General features: G+C 36.0%; 2 protein-coding genes and 1 long non-coding RNA gene across 6 annotated transcripts; 1 reads left to right on the top strand and 2 right to left on the bottom strand.

Moving 5' to 3' along the window:
• Positions 1 to 138: 138 nt before the first annotated feature.
• On the bottom strand, positions 139 to 12,692 carry LOC114522027. Of its 4 annotated transcripts, none has more exons than XM_028542632.1 (5): positions 12,016 to 12,692; positions 6,057 to 6,147; positions 2,649 to 2,686; positions 2,196 to 2,267; positions 139 to 1,967 (listed from the first exon to the last, which is right to left on the bottom strand). In XM_028542632.1, exons 2-5 carry the CDS (start codon positions 6,115 to 6,117, stop codon positions 876 to 878), a joined length of 1,263 nt encoding a protein of 420 aa, XP_028398433.1. In that variant the 5' UTR covers positions 6,118 to 6,147; positions 12,016 to 12,692; the 3' UTR covers positions 139 to 875. The 4 variants fall into 4 exon arrangements, with proteins under 4 accessions (XP_028398433.1, XP_028398431.1, XP_028398430.1 ...); XM_028542630.1 differs by lacking the exon at positions 12,016 to 12,692 and adding an exon at positions 8,552 to 9,293; XM_028542629.1 differs by lacking the exon at positions 12,016 to 12,692 and having other exon boundaries at positions 6,057 to 7,040.
• A 37-nt stretch (positions 12,693 to 12,729) lies between these two features.
• On the bottom strand, positions 12,730 to 16,382 carry LOC114522028. The gene is made up of 6 exons (XM_028542633.1): positions 16,217 to 16,382; positions 15,071 to 15,282; positions 14,608 to 14,639; positions 14,474 to 14,516; positions 14,209 to 14,335; positions 12,730 to 13,441 (listed from the first exon to the last, which is right to left on the bottom strand). Exons 1-6 carry the CDS (start codon positions 16,272 to 16,274, stop codon positions 13,263 to 13,265), a joined length of 651 nt encoding a protein of 216 aa, XP_028398434.1. The 5' UTR covers positions 16,275 to 16,382; the 3' UTR covers positions 12,730 to 13,262.
• On the top strand, positions 15,304 to 17,520 carry LOC114522029. The gene is made up of 3 exons (XR_003686856.1): positions 15,304 to 15,507; positions 16,851 to 16,973; positions 17,051 to 17,520. It is a non-coding gene; the product is annotated as an uncharacterized LOC114522029 (long non-coding RNA).
• Positions 17,521 to 17,607: the final 87 nt, after the last annotated feature.

Raw genomic sequence — 17,607 nt, forward strand, 5'->3', positions numbered from 1 at the left:
TATGAATCTCTACAAATTATAGAACCTCCCCCCGTTAATGTGTCCGCGGGCACATCTATAAATAATTTTTCCAAATTTGTCAGATTCCTAAAGTCTGATTGTAAATATTTGATAATATATGGTTTGTTAATAGAATTTTTACAGAATGTTGGGCACTATGATGTGAATAATTATATGTACAATCAAAGTTCTCAACGGACTAACTACGACTTACTCATTGCTCGTTTTGCGTCTTATCAGCACACGTATTGACTCAAGGGGCTGCTTTCCACTGCCGTGTTTTTTTTTGCGCCGTGTTTTTTTTGCACGTACGTACACGCACGTAAAAGCTTAAAAGCTTGTTGTATTGTTAATTTTATGCCAAAAAAACACACACACAAAATCATCAGAATCAACAGAATCCGGTCCTATGCATCTATTTGATCGTTGATTTTATAAGTATCATTTAAATTATTTTACGTGTAAATTGGAAAAACTGGAAAACAACCCAAAGTCAAAGCTTCATTGACATTGGCCTGGTATGCAATACTATGAAACGCAATGCTTGTATCTCGCAAAATCTACTGTACTTTTCTACCTTAAAGGTCTTCTGGCTTTGACTTTCATGCAGTGGAAAATTGTATTCGAAACAATTAACAATTATACCAATTAAATTAATGATGAGGTCGCTGGTCGAGGCGATCAGGGGCAATCATAATTAAATAAAGACGTTCACTGATAGAAAATGTTGTTGCTGTCTGACAGCTTATTACAATAAAATTTACTAAACATCTTTCTTCAATAAACAGGATTGCAGCATTTTATCTTTCCAACACGTGGCCGTACTTATCTCATTAAAGACTCTTCTTACTTCTACCTGTGGTTGTAAACATGATTTAAATATAGTCGACTGGAGCTGCATCTCCGTTTGTGACGCCATTATTCTGATCAGTGGTCTTAGGCGTGCTTTCAGTGTTCTTGACCTGCGGTCTCTTTACTGGCGCATACTCAGAACGTATGTTTTCATTGATCGATTCTCTGGCCCGCACGCAGCCCCAGAAATTGTATTTTTTGTTCTTTTTATGTATATTTTTCACATCAATACGTCCAATAGAGTTAAGTTCATCCATGCTCTTGCTTGTCTGTTTGTTTCCTTTTGATTTTTTCTGGAACCAACGCGGTCTGGGGAATGTCCCCCTTTTCTGACCGGAATTGGTTTCTGGAGTGGTCTTTATTATATCAGGAGCCACATCAATCGCGCGTTCCTGGTGATTAGAATCATCATCTTTCAGTCTTTCCAGTCTAGGGGATTGATTAGCATCGCCAATACGATCCGCAGAACGCCCATTTCCGTCCACAACGTCCTGTTCTTCCTCGTTATCTGGGATATCCTGGTAATGTCGAACTCTTCGTGACAATAATTTTTCCCTTCTTTTATTTCGCTCGACATCGGACGCTGTAGTGGAGATAGTGCGATGCTTCGTTTCCGACTCGTCGCTTGTCGACATATCATCTGGAAAGCGGTCGCCGAAGAACGTCTTGCGCTCGTGAGGTGTCGTAACGTATGACCCGCTGTCCGATCCTCGATCTGAATTCCGGTCGGAATAACGATCCCAGTAGCGATCTGGATATCCAGCTGATAATCGGTCTGAGTAGAAATCTGAAGTGGGGCTCATTCTTCCAGAGCGGTTTTGAAGAGTCCGTGTGCGCGGAGCATTGGGGCTAGCAATCCCACTATCCTTTGCAGCCATCTCCATTTTAAGATTCTCAAGCTCAACGCTCATCCGTATTATGTCCTCTTCTTGATGTTGACAAACGCGTTCAAGTCGCTTTAGTTTAGTGGCTAAGCTTTTTTCTCTACGTCTCGCTGCATTAAGTTCGTGCGAGAGTTGGTTTTCCTTGTCCATCGCATGTTCTAACTCGTCTAAAGCCTCTGTCAGGTCTGATTCCAAATCATCTGTCTGACGACTGTTGCCATTGAGCAGTTTCTGTTGGTGAAAGAAGAAAGAGGTTGTGGTTAGGTTTACCTTTCTTTCATGACCTCGCAACCATTTATTTATTTTACTTCATAACAAATGTGTTTCCAATCTGCAGCCAACTCTACTTAAACCTAGCGTCCGGCTGATTATATAACATTCCCCAAATATTCTTTATTGTCAAAAATTGAAATCCACCCAAGTAATCGTTGGTACAAAGCTCTTTGACCCAGGCCCTACCTCACGTTCTTTCTGCTCCATAAATAACCTCAACTTCAAGTCGAAGTTTTCCTTCTTTAAGTCTTGGATGAGCTGTAATAAAAAAATAATCAGTTTTCAATTTAACAAAAGTTAACGCCATTTTTTGTCACGGTAAAAAAATTTTTGTGGAACTACACTCGATGAGAAACAATTTTTAGACGATTAATGGTCTTAATTTAGAGGCAGGAACAGTTGAGAAAAATCATCAACTTTTCAACCGGTTATACACTTTGCATTAGGCTGGCTTTTCCTGTTTCCTTATCTTATCAATTCATCATATTCATGATTGCGATTAGACCCGGCCTCCCACCGAGTTTTGACCTTAACATCATCGCATCATTGACTTGAAATGATCTAGCCTATTCAATATATTGCACAGTAAAATACTTTCAATTTCAATATAACCACACGTATTGATCTTTTTGTGCTTACCCATTCTTGATCCTTCACTGTATGGACAGCCGGAGAATCTGCGGAAATAGAAAACTGCATGTTACAAATGAAGTACGACAGTGATACTCCATTTAATCTTTATTGAAATCGCTGAATGAATTAATTTGTGTTTCTTCCTGATATTTAAACCATTTATTGCATTCTATTGTGATTCAAGGCATGTGCATTGCTAAACAGGAATGGACATATAGTTTTACTGGGACGATTTTCGTGTTTAAAGTTGAGACTCATATGTTTAAAGTTAAGATCCATATTTTCGTGTTTTCCTACACACCGCGTCAATAAAATGTGGAATCATTTCAAAAACATCTTTTAAGGCCCGCATGTCTAAGACTAAATGTTTAAGTTTCAATTTATCCATCATAAAATTTAGCTCTGTTATAAAAGGTGAGGCCAATATTCCGAAGTGGTCTTTGATAAAAATATAGCAAAAGTATATACCCTGCAGTGACCAAGTAACTCATGCATGTGAGGACGATAACGTCTTTGTGGGGACATGTTGCTTGTGTTGTTGCAGTTGAAGAACAATTGTGATGTATAGCTATTGACTAGCTTTATGAACTGATCTCTTGCTGTGAGTAGACCAACAATATAGTGTACATTGAATTGGAAACGACTAATATCTTTAATTGAACATGCCGCATCCTAGTGCTACTTAGTTTGATGAAATGCTGTTTCCGTCCTTTCTTATGTAGACTATGCGAAACAGATCACTCCACTTTGGAATGATGTCTACCATACTATTCTGTGGGGTTAGAAATAATCATTCCTTTATCAACGTTCATTCGCATGTAGCTCCAGGCACTCGTCTGCACAATTAGTATTACCCAGTCATAACATATATATATTAACAAACACCCAGACTGCATTTCATCAGTGATATGTCAATATAGAGTCATTTCAACAGTTGCTAGCAGTGATGCAAGTTTACACCTGTCTCTTAAATTCATGGTCATGATATACATGCATATGTACTAGGAGTATGTACCAGTTAGCCTGCATATATGCACGATAAAAGAGTCATTTCGAGTAGGTTGTAATGGATTTAAAATATCTACCCCAGTCCCCAGGTATGAACTGCATATTTGTGATGATGATTTACCATGGACCACGAGCCATCAGTCATGTATAGGTCTCTTTGTATCTATTTCGTTTTTAATAGCGGGCTGAAAACTCTATTAATTTTTGCGAAATCTATCAACAAAATTGAGCTCAAATATACTTTGAATGAAATGAACAATTTTCATAAAAATACTCAATGCTTTTTTATGCATTTTAAGATTTTTAGAACGCAAGAACACCACAGCTGGAGTCTGGAGACAGTCAAAGATGAAAACGTGATAATATAGCTTGCTAGTATTACGTGCATGCATTTATGATTGAATTGTGTAAATATGTCCCAACAGTCCAGCATTCAATAAAACAGCTGCATTATCGACATTGATCTAAAAGGTGTCTGGTTTCACAATTTTTTATAATCCCAGTAAGCATGTCATATCCTAAACTCAAAATAGCTGCGTTTAATTGATTTCTCTACGAAAAATCATAAACCCTTTGAATTAGAATCTGACTATTTTTTATCATCGAGTGATCATGTAAAAATCCATTGTATAATTTTTAAAACCTAAAATGGTAAATCCAATAGACTTGTAATCCTTCATATATAATTCGTTCGCTCGATTGCTCTAATCTTTCTAAGTTCCTATTGTAGCGTCATATACACAAAATTTAAGCTTATAAAACAAGAATACACGTTTAAATCAATATGACAAGAGAAAAAAAACTCGGCTCTACAATTTCATATATGAAATTCTCAAGAAATTATGATAAAATATAAATTCTATAACGTCACTTTCAATCATTGTTAAACGATTGAGGTCTGATCCAGCAATACAGGGCCTGATCACTATATAGTTTTCCAAATATCGCAAAAATAATGGTTTGGCTTCACCACCCTATCACATAGACATTTCGTGCTAGTGAAGCAGTATATTGATGAAATAGATTAAGATGGATAAGCGTACTTTACTTTAAAATTATAAATCATTTTATTGCTTTTATCTTCTGGTTTAAATATATCAGCAACCGATGGTCGTATTTGGCAAAAATCTTAAACATTTTGCATTGCTACCAGAGTATTCTATTGTGACCACTGTCGCAATTCAATAGTAAATGTCGCAATCCAGCTGTAGGAATTCTCTTTGAGTCCTATAAACTCTGCCATGATATTATAACCTGTATTTAAGGTGATGCCGACAGTTTATATGCGTGCTGAGAGCACAAACATTTTGGCTATTATAGTTTAAAATATGTGTTTGCACGCGGACACTTGGTTGTGTCGAATGGCCATTTCATTTAGCCACAAATATAATGATTGCTCAATTGAACACGAATTCGGGTGAAGCCAAAGAGGCACTTATCTTTCTGTGTTAAAAACACGATAAATTTTAAGCTCCCAAGCCTACCAACGACACAGTTATACAGTCATAAAAACAAGACCAAATATCAAACGCAAACTCGTAGAAAATCGAAATTCAAACAACAATTGTACGTAAAACGTGCTCAAACCTACTTCGTAAACGATTGTATCTAAATTCAAAGGCAATAAATCTATATCCGGCAAAATACTGAAGTTATCCGTCTAATAAGCTATTGTTTCTGCCAAGAATTCAGTAATATACAATACCCAAAAGATAAAAATCAAAAGTTTACTTGTTTGGTTTTGTCGAATTTCAAACTCTGTTAACCCAGTCGTATTTCTACGTGTATCATATCGAGATCTTCTACCGGGCCTTCGAAGAAAATCATTGCTCAATGATTCCCTCTCGATCATCGCTCGGTTTAAAGACATTTTCAAGTCGTCCACTTCGGGTCTTCGTCTATACGGTGCTGTTGGCGTCGATAACGTGTCATCATCGGATCTTAACGTGTTTAATTCTTTCAAGCTACGACTTCGAGGATGCGTCGAAATGCTTTGGCGATCGTGAAACAAAGACATAGTATTACAGCGCTTGTTCTTGGTTCTCACGTTCAAAATCGTCTTTATTTATTAACAAAACGAGCCAAAGTATCTTTGTAGTTGTTCGATAATATTTACAGTGGCAACGTCAAATGAAATATCAAGAAGGTATGTGCTTTTGAGTTGGAGGAAATGCAACATCGCTCTTGGTTCAAAGGTAATCAGCGGGGTCTCTTGATTCGCTTACTGACGACGATAATAATAGCAACTACTTGTATACACAAAATATTCCGGTGAATTAATGAATCAAACAAATTCATGTTGATCTAAACCCGCGCTTGAGTGACTCAACCAGACGATTCTAGTCACAATACCTTCCTATTATAGTCTAAAACACTCCATATTCGATCATATGACAAGCTACTTACTTTGAAAGCCATCCTCCTGATGTTGTAGCTCCTGCATACTGCTCCATCTTTCCATACTCATCTTATACAGGAACTTCCTTCGGGATTGATCCTGATAAAATAATTTAAAAGAACCAGCCATTACTCAGGAAGATAAATAACCGTTCACAACAACGTCTGTTTACTTTCGCGTAGCAAATAGAATATTAAAATTCATGCGTAATTAAATTTGCTTATTCACAATTCGCTCGTTAACTGCGAGACATTGTTTATAGTATACGTATCATATGATATTTTTGGATGATATTCATGCATGTCGGATTACAGGAAGATGCACGTATTAAAATCTCGCATGATTATTCTCATGCTAGGTGTGTTAAATATTGACACATGTCTTTGTCAACACCGGCTTACAGCCTAAAAAAACAGGTAGCTTTTGATGAAAAAAAGGTATGAGGATGAAATTATCGCTCTGTCCTGCTGTCATGCTCGGACAAATAGAAAAGTTATTCCACGAATGACAAGAAGTTGGTTTTAAAATTATTCGAACGGTATCGTTTTCTGGTTGTAGCTCACTTTAAGGATTGAGTAAGCCTTTAGGCTTTATTGCGCATGTCAAAAAGTCGCATTAGGAAAAAATACTGCAGTCCCATTTTTATACTATACACGCATAAAAACCTGTATGCATGGGCCATTCGACGGGTAATCTAATAAGTATATGCTAACGGTACGCGGCAGGATCCTTTCTATGCGGTTTACGGATTTAGGCTATACAGTGAGTGATGGAGTCCTGGCAACTACATCAGTGCAATACTCGAGGTATCGGGCAATTTTTGTAGCGCTTTCTATTCAAATTTTTAGTCATGCGGAACTAATATTGCACTATAATTGCACGCATCAAAAGCAAAGGATCGCAAAATCATTTGCGCGACATTTCGCCGCACAAACTGAAACCCCTCCTGTTTCTGTTTGATTTGAAATCTGGGAGTCTGGGACTGAATTCAAGCAGGCTTGTAATTCGAACACATGGAAACTGGAAAGGATGTGGACTGTAAACAACCTATGCACGTTTGACATATTACTGTGAGTTTGTGACATTGGACACATCACCATAAATGATATGGTTACATTTTGCTGCCAAACAATGCGACTTCACAACAGGTAGTGTTTTGAACTGTTTTCATTGAGTTCGACAGTGCACAATTTCAGGGTACTGCTGCTATATATAGTTGTCTGTTTGGCCTTCGCGCAAGACGACACTATAAAGACATGGATGTCGTATTGGCCCGATTTATTACAGACGAACAACCGTCTGGACAAACTTGGGCGAAGTATACATCGTGAGATAGTCAGTCAATGTATCCATCATGCTTCGAAGTTCATTTGACTTCATCAGGCATTTTACGTTTTTTCGTCCAGAGTCCGGACAGATCATCCGTCTTTAGTACTAATCGAACTGATGTCATTCAAAGCGGAAAACATTTTCGTTGATAAAATCGCCGATACTTCCATCGATGCAGAGCATGCAATGTAAGATCCTATTCGTCCCACATTTTGCATTATTTTGTTTTCCTTTGATACGCTACGCGTGCGTGAGTTATTTTAAGCTGTTTCCTTCACTTAAGTTCCAGCCTATGCTCAAAGAAAAGCTTCATTTGTGATAAAAATATTCAACATATGTTAAATATTTGTGCCGAGAGTCCGAGTGAAACCCCAGCCAGAGTCCCCGGCCCGAACACTAAAGGCAGAGCTTTTTGCTGAAGTACGCCTCTATAAAAAACGACGCGACATAAATTTCAAAGCCATGCCTGCCATACGTTTCAGTCCCTTCAAAAATTTCAAATGTGATTTTGATAGTTTCTTGATACAGTGGCCGGTACATTTACAAGATGTATTGACCTCCGACTTTGCCTGTTTCTAAATTGTACTTTAACTGTCTAGCAACCATGTATATATATTATTACCAAAGTGGCGCCTAATCACTCCAGACTCTCACACCGTGTTGTTGAGTTGTTCAGTTCCGTCAATACGTATGTATTGACTATTGTAAATACATCTTATGCGTTTTGACATGGCTTTACTGTTCGTAAGAGATAACGAAACTTAAACGGTGATTTATGCTTTCTTTATCTCTTTTTTTTTCTGAGCTAGTTACAATACAGTTTTTAATATAAGTATACAAGTATAATATTATAGTATATGATCGTCATGGGAAATACTATGAATTATGGTTGTTCGTTTAGCATTATATAATAATTTTAACTCGTATACGCGGAGGTTAGCCATGAAATAGCACGTAAATAATGATTATTGGGGCCCACGGCCGCGAAGAATGAATCGAATTCTATCAAATTTAGCTTATTAAAAGGGTAGGGGGTCAGTTTATCAGTACCGTGTTAGCTAAAAGCGGAAGCATTAATGCCATTATTTAGTTCGATTTACGAACGTAAGAGTCCATAAACAATTCTGCAATTTCATACTCCAAATTACTCTACAAGTACTAAATGAAGGCTTACCTCAAACCAAACAACCTGCCTTTAAACTAATAATGTCGATATTTATCTTTTGACCGACGTACGATGTTAACATCCAACGATTTAACTTTACGATAATGGAAATATCGTGACGACACGAAAATATCCCTACGCCTACTCTGCATAATGTCTATTGTAATTTCCTCTTCCTTCAAAACCTTCCTTTACACGTCGGCCATTAAAAGTCATTCGCCTGATCATTTAAATATAAAGCATTTCTTTGTCTAAACTGTTCCGAAGGGCGTGCAAAATTTTATGACGTCATACTTACAGAGAATACCACACGGTTGTCATGTCGTAATTTCCGATCAATTTGCTTTTCGATCGAGTTTGAAAAGCATACTCTTTGGAAGTGGCTCATTTTCCCCTCGATGTTCAGAGAATGTTTATATATTTTCAATTCATGTAACATCGCAGCTCGTGCAAGAATATTAATGTATTTATTTTTGAAGTGGTGGACACCTAGTATGGTTATCCTCACCAAAATTCTCTGCCTGACATATATTGCTACAAAGGTAGTATTTTGAGACTTGGGACTTCTTGTAAACGTGCAGAACCCCACGAGTGTGTTATCTTATTTCGTAGAAAGGAAGAAAGAAAGGAAGGCTTAATTCTCCCTGACATTTAACTTCCCAGCAGTGTTGTCAGTTTGTTCAACTAAAATTGCCCTTTCCAGGCTTTCCTCTCTGCACTTTTTATCTACATCATTCAGGGTAAAAGTGTGATTTCTTGTGTAAACCTCCCAGTCTGTTTTCATACTGAGTATGCGAGCACCGCCTTAGCCTGGCTTGGTCAATTAACCTCGTACGTGCCAGGCGAACTGAGTAAAAAACTAAAATTTGGTATTGAGAAACAAAGTAATCCTTCCTTGCCTATATACTTTCACAAGGAAAATGTTTTACAACTACAACCCAGAAAAAACGGCGAAATTGAACATTTTAAACCTTGCAAAAGATCTCCGTTATACGAGTGTTGGCACAGTGCAAATGAAAAATATATAATCATTCCGTTTTGGTGCGATCAAAATTTGCCTAAGATCGAAATACGAATTTAGCAAGAGGTCTAAGTACTGGCAAAACTGCTGGCATGCATCCGTGATAATCGGTTTCCAACTGGCCAACTCTCAACTACAGGATCGCGCGTGCTCGTATAGCACAAGTGGTGAAAACTGATTGCTTTTAACGTTATCAAAAAAATGATTAAAAAATTCATTAAACCCAGCTCAAAGACAAAGATGTTAATGAAAATTGATGAGTTACAATATATAATATTGTCAAGGTATATAGTGCGCGCCAAAACCGGCGTTCTTGGTTGTATGCCGGGTTTCTTACCCTGCAAAAATTGATCGCTCAGGCATTCCTGGTTTTGTGAAGCTCTCTCAGAAGTCCTCGGACAAAATAGCAAACTAGGACGAAAGTTGTATTGATGTATGTAGACGATCATCCCTTATGCCTAGCTCTATAGGAGAAGGGGTTGATATTACATGGCCTCGATTGCAGCTGATTTTGCAACGCAAAGTACAAATAAAAAGATTAATGACCAAATATAAGCTGGAAATATCGTCGCTGAGCCCGAATAAGAAAAAGCTTTTTATTTTTAAGACATTGATACGATTAAACAGCATCCAGTTGACTAATCATTCAGAGAATAAGCTGCATGACATAAATATTTTTAGACTTATTTGATATCCATGCATGCACGAGATAAAAAAAATTTAAAACACACATCATGGATTACTAAATGCGCGGTGCATGCATAAGGAGTCATAACTGATTAGTTTAAGATATGCAACTGGATATTTTGTGTAGTACAAGTAAACATAATTTAGACAGTTAATGAAAGTGCTTGTGAGATAAATATTCAAAATTAGCCGAATCAAACGTTTTTGACATGCACTCGACTATATTAAATCCAGGAACGTATTAATATAAGAAAATCATGCAAACAAAATGCGTAAATTCGTAATAGAATACTATTCTAATACATTATTTGTAGCTGTGTGCGCCATATATATATATATACTCGTGAGTCTCCAAACTGATATAGTCTTATAGAATTGCGCGGACAACTTTAGTGCCATGCATGTTCATCTTTTTGTAGTCTTGGACCGTGTGCTCAAAATTCTTGCACGAAATATGCATAAAAAATACAGTATAACCATGCAGGCATGACAATAATAAAGTGAACTATATGCAAAGGGGTGCCCTCCATTACGATAAGATCTTTTTTCAAAAATCATAAATAAAAAATATCATGGATTATTCAAGAAAATCATGCCTCATGCCTACCGAGGAAAACTAAATTAAGAAACCACTAGTCCTGTTTGGACAGGCTCGCTCCCTCATAATTATATACCTCCATTTGTTTAAACTTTCTTCAGAGAGATGGATCACACTACATGTGATGTTCGCTAGCGCTCAGACTTATAGCTACAACATGCAAAATTTATTGAATGATTGAATTACTCTTTATCATAAACAGTTGAGTTAAATCATTTCAATGATTATGTGTTCTTGTATTTCTTCCAGTATTTCTAGCCCAGTTATTTCTCAAAGTGATAGGTTATGACTTATGCTCATTCTGAACGGCTATATATACATTTACGCTGTTTACGTTTTGATATATAGATATAACGAGTAAATTAGTTATGAATTAGGATTATGTTTCGCTAAGATTCCTTAGCCTTAGTTTTTGGGGAATTCTTGACTTAATCCCACTTATTTAAAAAAGAAAATAGGATAAAAATGGCAGCAAAAATTGCAATGGTAAATAACGTGCCTCGATAATAATTTACACATGCAGAAAAAGAAACCGCAACCATTAATATATACATAAGATGGTTTCAAGATGAAAAAATAAAAACCGCAATTCAAAAACATTGAAATAAAATATATGTGTTTTTCATCCTTTTCAATGTCAAATAGTTAAATCAATTTGAACATATGTTACAGTCTATCCATATCAAAATATACGATAAGAATTAAGGAACGCTTAAGATTATTCCCATGGGCCATGCCGTAAATATAGGCTTTAGCAGCTCTACCCGCAATATTCATGAACAATAATTTGAAAGAGTTATCATATTTTGATCCTATATTACCAGTCTATATAATTTGATCCAAAATGAGTAAACATATTATTGTTCGCCGATGCAATAAAGAGTCACGAAAGTTGCACACGAGACCAAAATTGCAAGTCGTACATATTTTAATTTGCGTTACTGCATGTATATTTCGATTTCGTCTTGCGTAAACAGCACGGTATGCGAATCCCATGCATGTGAACAACACATTCATGCACGGACAAATACGAATTTACCGACGTCTCAAATGCGACAGTTCTCTTGACAGCGAACGTACAGTTTAATACTGACGACTGATGTTGGCAGAAATAAGTTGATATTAACTTTTATACCTTTGATGTATATTAAACAAACGTATACGTACCTGTATTTAGAGGCGATACTCAAGAACACAGTCTTTTAAGGCGGTTCTTTCCTTACTTGTATAAAGTATTGTTGTACTTTTTCAGGAGTCTTTTAACAATTTAACGAAGAGCTCACGTTATCCGGGCAGTATATGAAACCCCAAACGTTAAAATTACACTTTTTCTTAATCGCTCAAAATGACTCAACATTAAATACGGAACATTTTAAGAATACGAATAATCAGTCGTAAAACGCGTTGTTCCTGAGAATTTTAATGATCCTAATATCCAATTGACAAACGACGGACGTGCAGCACCTGCTTTTGAACAGCCAATCAGCGAAAAGGACCAGGAACAGCTTCATTAGTATTCAAAACCGGACGCTTGTTGCTATTTGGCCTTTGGCAACATGCAACGCTGCTGACTCAATGCTATTAAATCACACGTAGGGAATATCTTAAATTAGATAAACGTTTCCCGGGGCAACGTTATCGATATTTCTGACACCGAAGAAACGATATCGGAAATGATGTCGTCATGGATAAAGTTATGCATTGTGACCTAGACTATAGCGATTGTCCGAATCGTAATGATATCGCTATAAAATCTATTCTAAACGGCTCAGACACACCTTTAACTTTCCCTTACTTTGGTGACATAAAAAGAGAGTGAGAAAAGGGACTGGAACTGATTAAAGAAATTTTATTTCATGATCAAACAAAATCTAGCTTTTAGTCATTTAGTGTTTAGACTGAGCGTCCATCACCACCCGGATGTCTATAGTTCAAAAGCTGAAAAGCATACTATAGTCTAGATATCCTTATGATGGACGTTAAGTCTAACTCAAATATTTTAACTTATGTCGTTATATCTTATGAAGATTTTAACTGGTTTACGAGATAATCAAACGATCTATTATGAAACTGCTTGATAACATATCAACATCAAGTTGAATAAACCTTGCTTATAATAATTCCTAATTTAAATTGAACAGTTTTGGTTCATAATATTGAGAACCATAAATATTACTTATCATTACATTAGTCATTACCCCCAACCTTTGTTAATACTGGTGCGTGTTAAAAAATGAATATGTATTGTCTATTGTCTTATTGGTATGAAAATGGATATGAAAATTGATATAAATTATAATACTTTCAACGAAAGTCAAGCACGTGAATACTGAATATTTTGGTGCGTACTGGGACATTATATGTGAAAACTGATATAATTTTTAGCGTCGCCACAACTCCCATGATGGCATGATTCAGTTTAACGCAAGAATTAAGTTAAAGGCAAAGCATACAGACAAATACCAGCGAAATTCCCAAAACATCTGACTTGCTTTCGAAGTAGTTTGTTGTTTTGTAGTTGGTTCACTTGGCAACGTAATCAGACTATCTGGATACTCCGCTTCCCTTTGACACCAATGTTCAAAATCCAGACCTGAGCACAGAAAGGATCAACATATATTAAACCTTTATAAAGACTGTGATCAATCTTCGGGGCCTTTTTTAACTATATAACTGGAATGCCCCCCTTCAGCCCCTTATTTTACTCTCCCCTTCAGCCCCTTATTTTACTCTCCCCTTCAGCCCCTTATTTTACTCCCCCCCTTGACCCCTTCAGTGAAGAAACTTTGCCCCCCCCAGTCAATCTTTGTAAATTTTCAACTTTACAAAGCAATCAAAAGTTAGGAAACGAGTTAATAGAATTCATTGATGACGTTTATGTAATATGGTATATTTATGTGAGGGAAATATAGATAACGTCTAGGTTGATTAACTTGATATTGATCCGTTACAAGTGTTGGGAGTCCCACTTCACTTGCTAGTTGCTACATTGGCAAGTACTAAACAAGGCAAACTGCCAATAACTAATAATAATATGAACTAAAGAAAAAGCCTAAAAAACTTTCAGATTAGTTGAAAAGTATTTTAGGGACATAGTAACTGGTAGGATGTGACAGCTCCAATAATTAACATCTACAAGAATTTGATAAATATTCTTTGTTATCGGTCAAAATAATACACAATCAAATTTGAGTGAATTCACCAATGCAACATGTACTGGATTATTTAAGAGTAATCTTAGATACTCAAAATAATCTCTGTTTCAAAACTTTTAAAACAAACTTCCTCTCCGCCTATTAATTACAGATGGGCATGGTCATGGTACAAATTCCAAAGACAGTGTATTCATATGTGACTTACCATCAGTAAATGAAGGACTGATGGTCAGACGAAACCAAATAGTAAGTTCAGCATCACAGCTTGGACAATAGAAAACATATTTGAGAGAATCATGACCTATAGGGCTATCTTGACACGTCTTTATACCCTGTGTGAAAAAAGCAAATGTGAGGTAAAGTTCCATGCAAGTTAAATATGTCTGCACATAATTAGATTATATTAGTCTGGATAATGATTTTTTTTCTATACCATGCTATGTGATACATGATCATACAAAACAGCTCACCGATTGACATGTTGGCTGGGCATATGGTGGCTGACTTTTAACACTAAGAAAAATAATACATTTGCATGGCATTCAGATGCAAATTTATTTATCTGAAAAAAAATTGATCAACAAAAATATAGTAATCTAAATACCAGAACACTGTATTGCCAACTGTACTTTTAGCCTATGAGAAGAATCTTCATTAATTTTCAATTTCATTTGCATGATTTGTGAAAAAGAGATACCTTCATTTTGTTTAAATATCAATAGAGTTTAAAGCATAGACAATCCAAAAGACAGTAAGGGAGGCTAACGCCTGTATTCAAAAAGCTCACTCACACTCATACTCATCGAGGGTGACATATAATTTTCGTTAATGCTGATCAATGAGAAAGTTTTTTCTGAATAGATGGAAAGATATAAGGTAAATCACTGAAAATCAAGCCCCTGTTCGGCTGGAAATACCGCCATTGAAACTTTATGAGAAGATTAAGATCTCCCACTCAATGAGTTTGAGTGTGAGTGAGCTTTTAGAATACAGGCGTTAATCTATTAGGTATGTAATTTTTAGGGGGGACATTTATGTTACACACATATAAAACACACAGTACTCACCAATAATTCGACAGTTTTTTGAGTGCTATTTTCCAGGGATATCTTAAAGCAAGGATTTCTTGCATTGGGATTGATTGTCAGAAATGGAATGCTAGCAGACTGAAAGCCGAGTGGTCTTTTTGAAAGGTCATTTATCCAATCAGGGTTTCTATAGTCTGTTAAATTTTTAATCTCTATATATGTTTTACAATGTCCGTCATCAAAATCATCTCCTAAAATGAAATATATGTTTTAGTTTATGTGCTTCTGCACCGCCCCTCGATTAAACTTTACAAAATATGACTTCTATTAAACCAGAAAATAGCCATGGAAGAATATTCAACTTTTACAAACAAGCAAAGAAAAAAATTGATGTAAAGATTTGCATTAACCCTGGGCTAAGTTAACCAGCCATTGTTTAAACAAGTGGCCCCTAGCTGCATTCCAACTGGAAGTAGGTAAGCTGAATTCATTTTATTAGATGAGAATAAATGATAAGCTGTTCGGAGGCCCAGACTAGCATCCCTATTGGTGTAGTTTAAGATAGATGAAAGAAGCATCATGATGACTGCTTTTAAGCTAAATGTAATTTCTTTGAATGATCTTTCGATTCTTAAAAATTACTTTTATATTCTTATAATTATTTGAAAAATTGAAATACCCTGAAAACGTCATTCTTATAATTATTTAAAACCCTTAAGAAAATTGAAATACCCTGAAAACGGCAGAGGTAAACATTACATAATAATTTATGAAATATATACACAATACAAATTGGAGCCAATACATTCCATAATGAATCGCCACTTTCTATACCGGAATTCCACTGTTATAATATAAAATGTTCTTTCTTAGATAAGGTGTAAGAATTAGCATTAAAGAACTAGTTAAAACTAGATTGCGGGGCTTAGTCCTATAAAATTTATCTTAAGATTATATTCATTCGACGTATACATACGGTAACAATTTTGAGCGTTTTGTTGTCGAAGTTGGAATGAATTTTTCAGTATCTTGAGAACCTTGGGTATCCTCTTGGATCGTGCATCATTATTATTCTATGCATTATATAGATACCAACATAGGTAATATATTTAATGCACCATTAATACATTCAACACAATCGACTACGGTATTCTTTATACTCTTGAAATTAAATAAGATACGCACCTGTACAAATATTAAGAGCCATGACATATAAATAAAGAAGGAATATTCTCCAGATCATATTTGAAATTTTTCTGATCGCTCTATCATTAGACGAGGTTTTAAGGTGTAATTTTTAGTGTCGTATAATGTTTGCAAACAGGCAAACCCGCCAACATAACAATCTATATTTCCGACTTGCCTTGTGCATTTTAGGCATAGAACTTCCGGCGACATTGTTGCGTAACCTATGCTAACTTTTGTGAAATCACAATTAATAGAAATGGTGAAATACATAAAAAAAATGCTTGTTTTTTACTCTAATATTTATTGTATTAAGCTGCGCATTTAGCCGTTAGACAACCTCGGTTTTTGATACCTATTTTAACTTTATAATGACAAAAAATTCATGGTGTCACCCTTGCCAATCCCTTGCATGGCGACACATCCTTGTACGGCCCTTAATTTCGGATTTTTATAACAATATGATTTTCATGGTATGTTTATGCCAATCAATAACTCACTCGAGTTTTGTACTGTGATTTCACCACATATGAGATAATGGTTCATCTGTGATTTTGATTTCACCATGGTGATGGGTGGGTGACTGGTGACCTCCTCCTCGATGATTAAATTTTTTACAATTTTATCCAATCAGTGACAAGAATTAATTTTTCCCATGAACGCCTGCGAGAAATGATTTTTCCACGAGGGTTCCTCCTTTTCGCCTTGGCTTCGTTTAGTGGACGAAAGGTTGATTAAAAGTTGAAATATTTTAAAGGTTAGTTTCTCGTTTTGATAGAGTTTTTACGGTAACTTTTTGTGCATTTAATGAACTATCTATTTTTTCCTTATTAGCTACATTAAGGAAGTTAGAAAGCTGCTGAACGTGCCGAAGTTCTTGTCAATTGTTGCGGAAACATGGTTTACAAATCGAAATTCGTATCTGCTCTTTTGCCTCTTCTTGTTGTGTTTGGGTCATTCATTCTAAGTAGTTCAACCGTTGATGCATCAGTTTCCGTCAGCGCTAGTGCAGAACCAACATCTAATTATACAGCAACTCCAGGATCGTCTGCTTCAAGTGTCCTCCCGTTGATCATTCTCGTTCAAATGTTGTCCCTTATTTTACCTGCTGTACTGTATTATATGCGCTGAAAATAAGACGTCATTTATGTCAAGAAAGATGCCAAGAGATTTTCAGTTGAAAGGCAACACGAACTTTATTCCTTTTATGAGTTTTAACTTTTGATACGTTTTAAAGTTAGCGAAGAGTTCAAAAAATTCAACGCAGTTTTGAAAGTAGATTATACTAGAAGTTCTTTTAGGCTTTCACGGTTAAAATGTAAGACTATAAACTGAACATATACCGCAGGTAGTTTCTATTTAAACCTATATATAGATTAGTATGTGTACTG

The sequence above is a fragment of the Dendronephthya gigantea genome, unplaced genomic scaffold (genome assembly GCF_004324835.1).
Source record: "Dendronephthya gigantea isolate DGI-Jeju-01 unplaced genomic scaffold, DenGig_1.0 000021F, whole genome shotgun sequence".
Lineage (NCBI taxonomy): Eukaryota > Metazoa > Cnidaria > Anthozoa > Malacalcyonacea > Nephtheidae > Dendronephthya > Dendronephthya gigantea.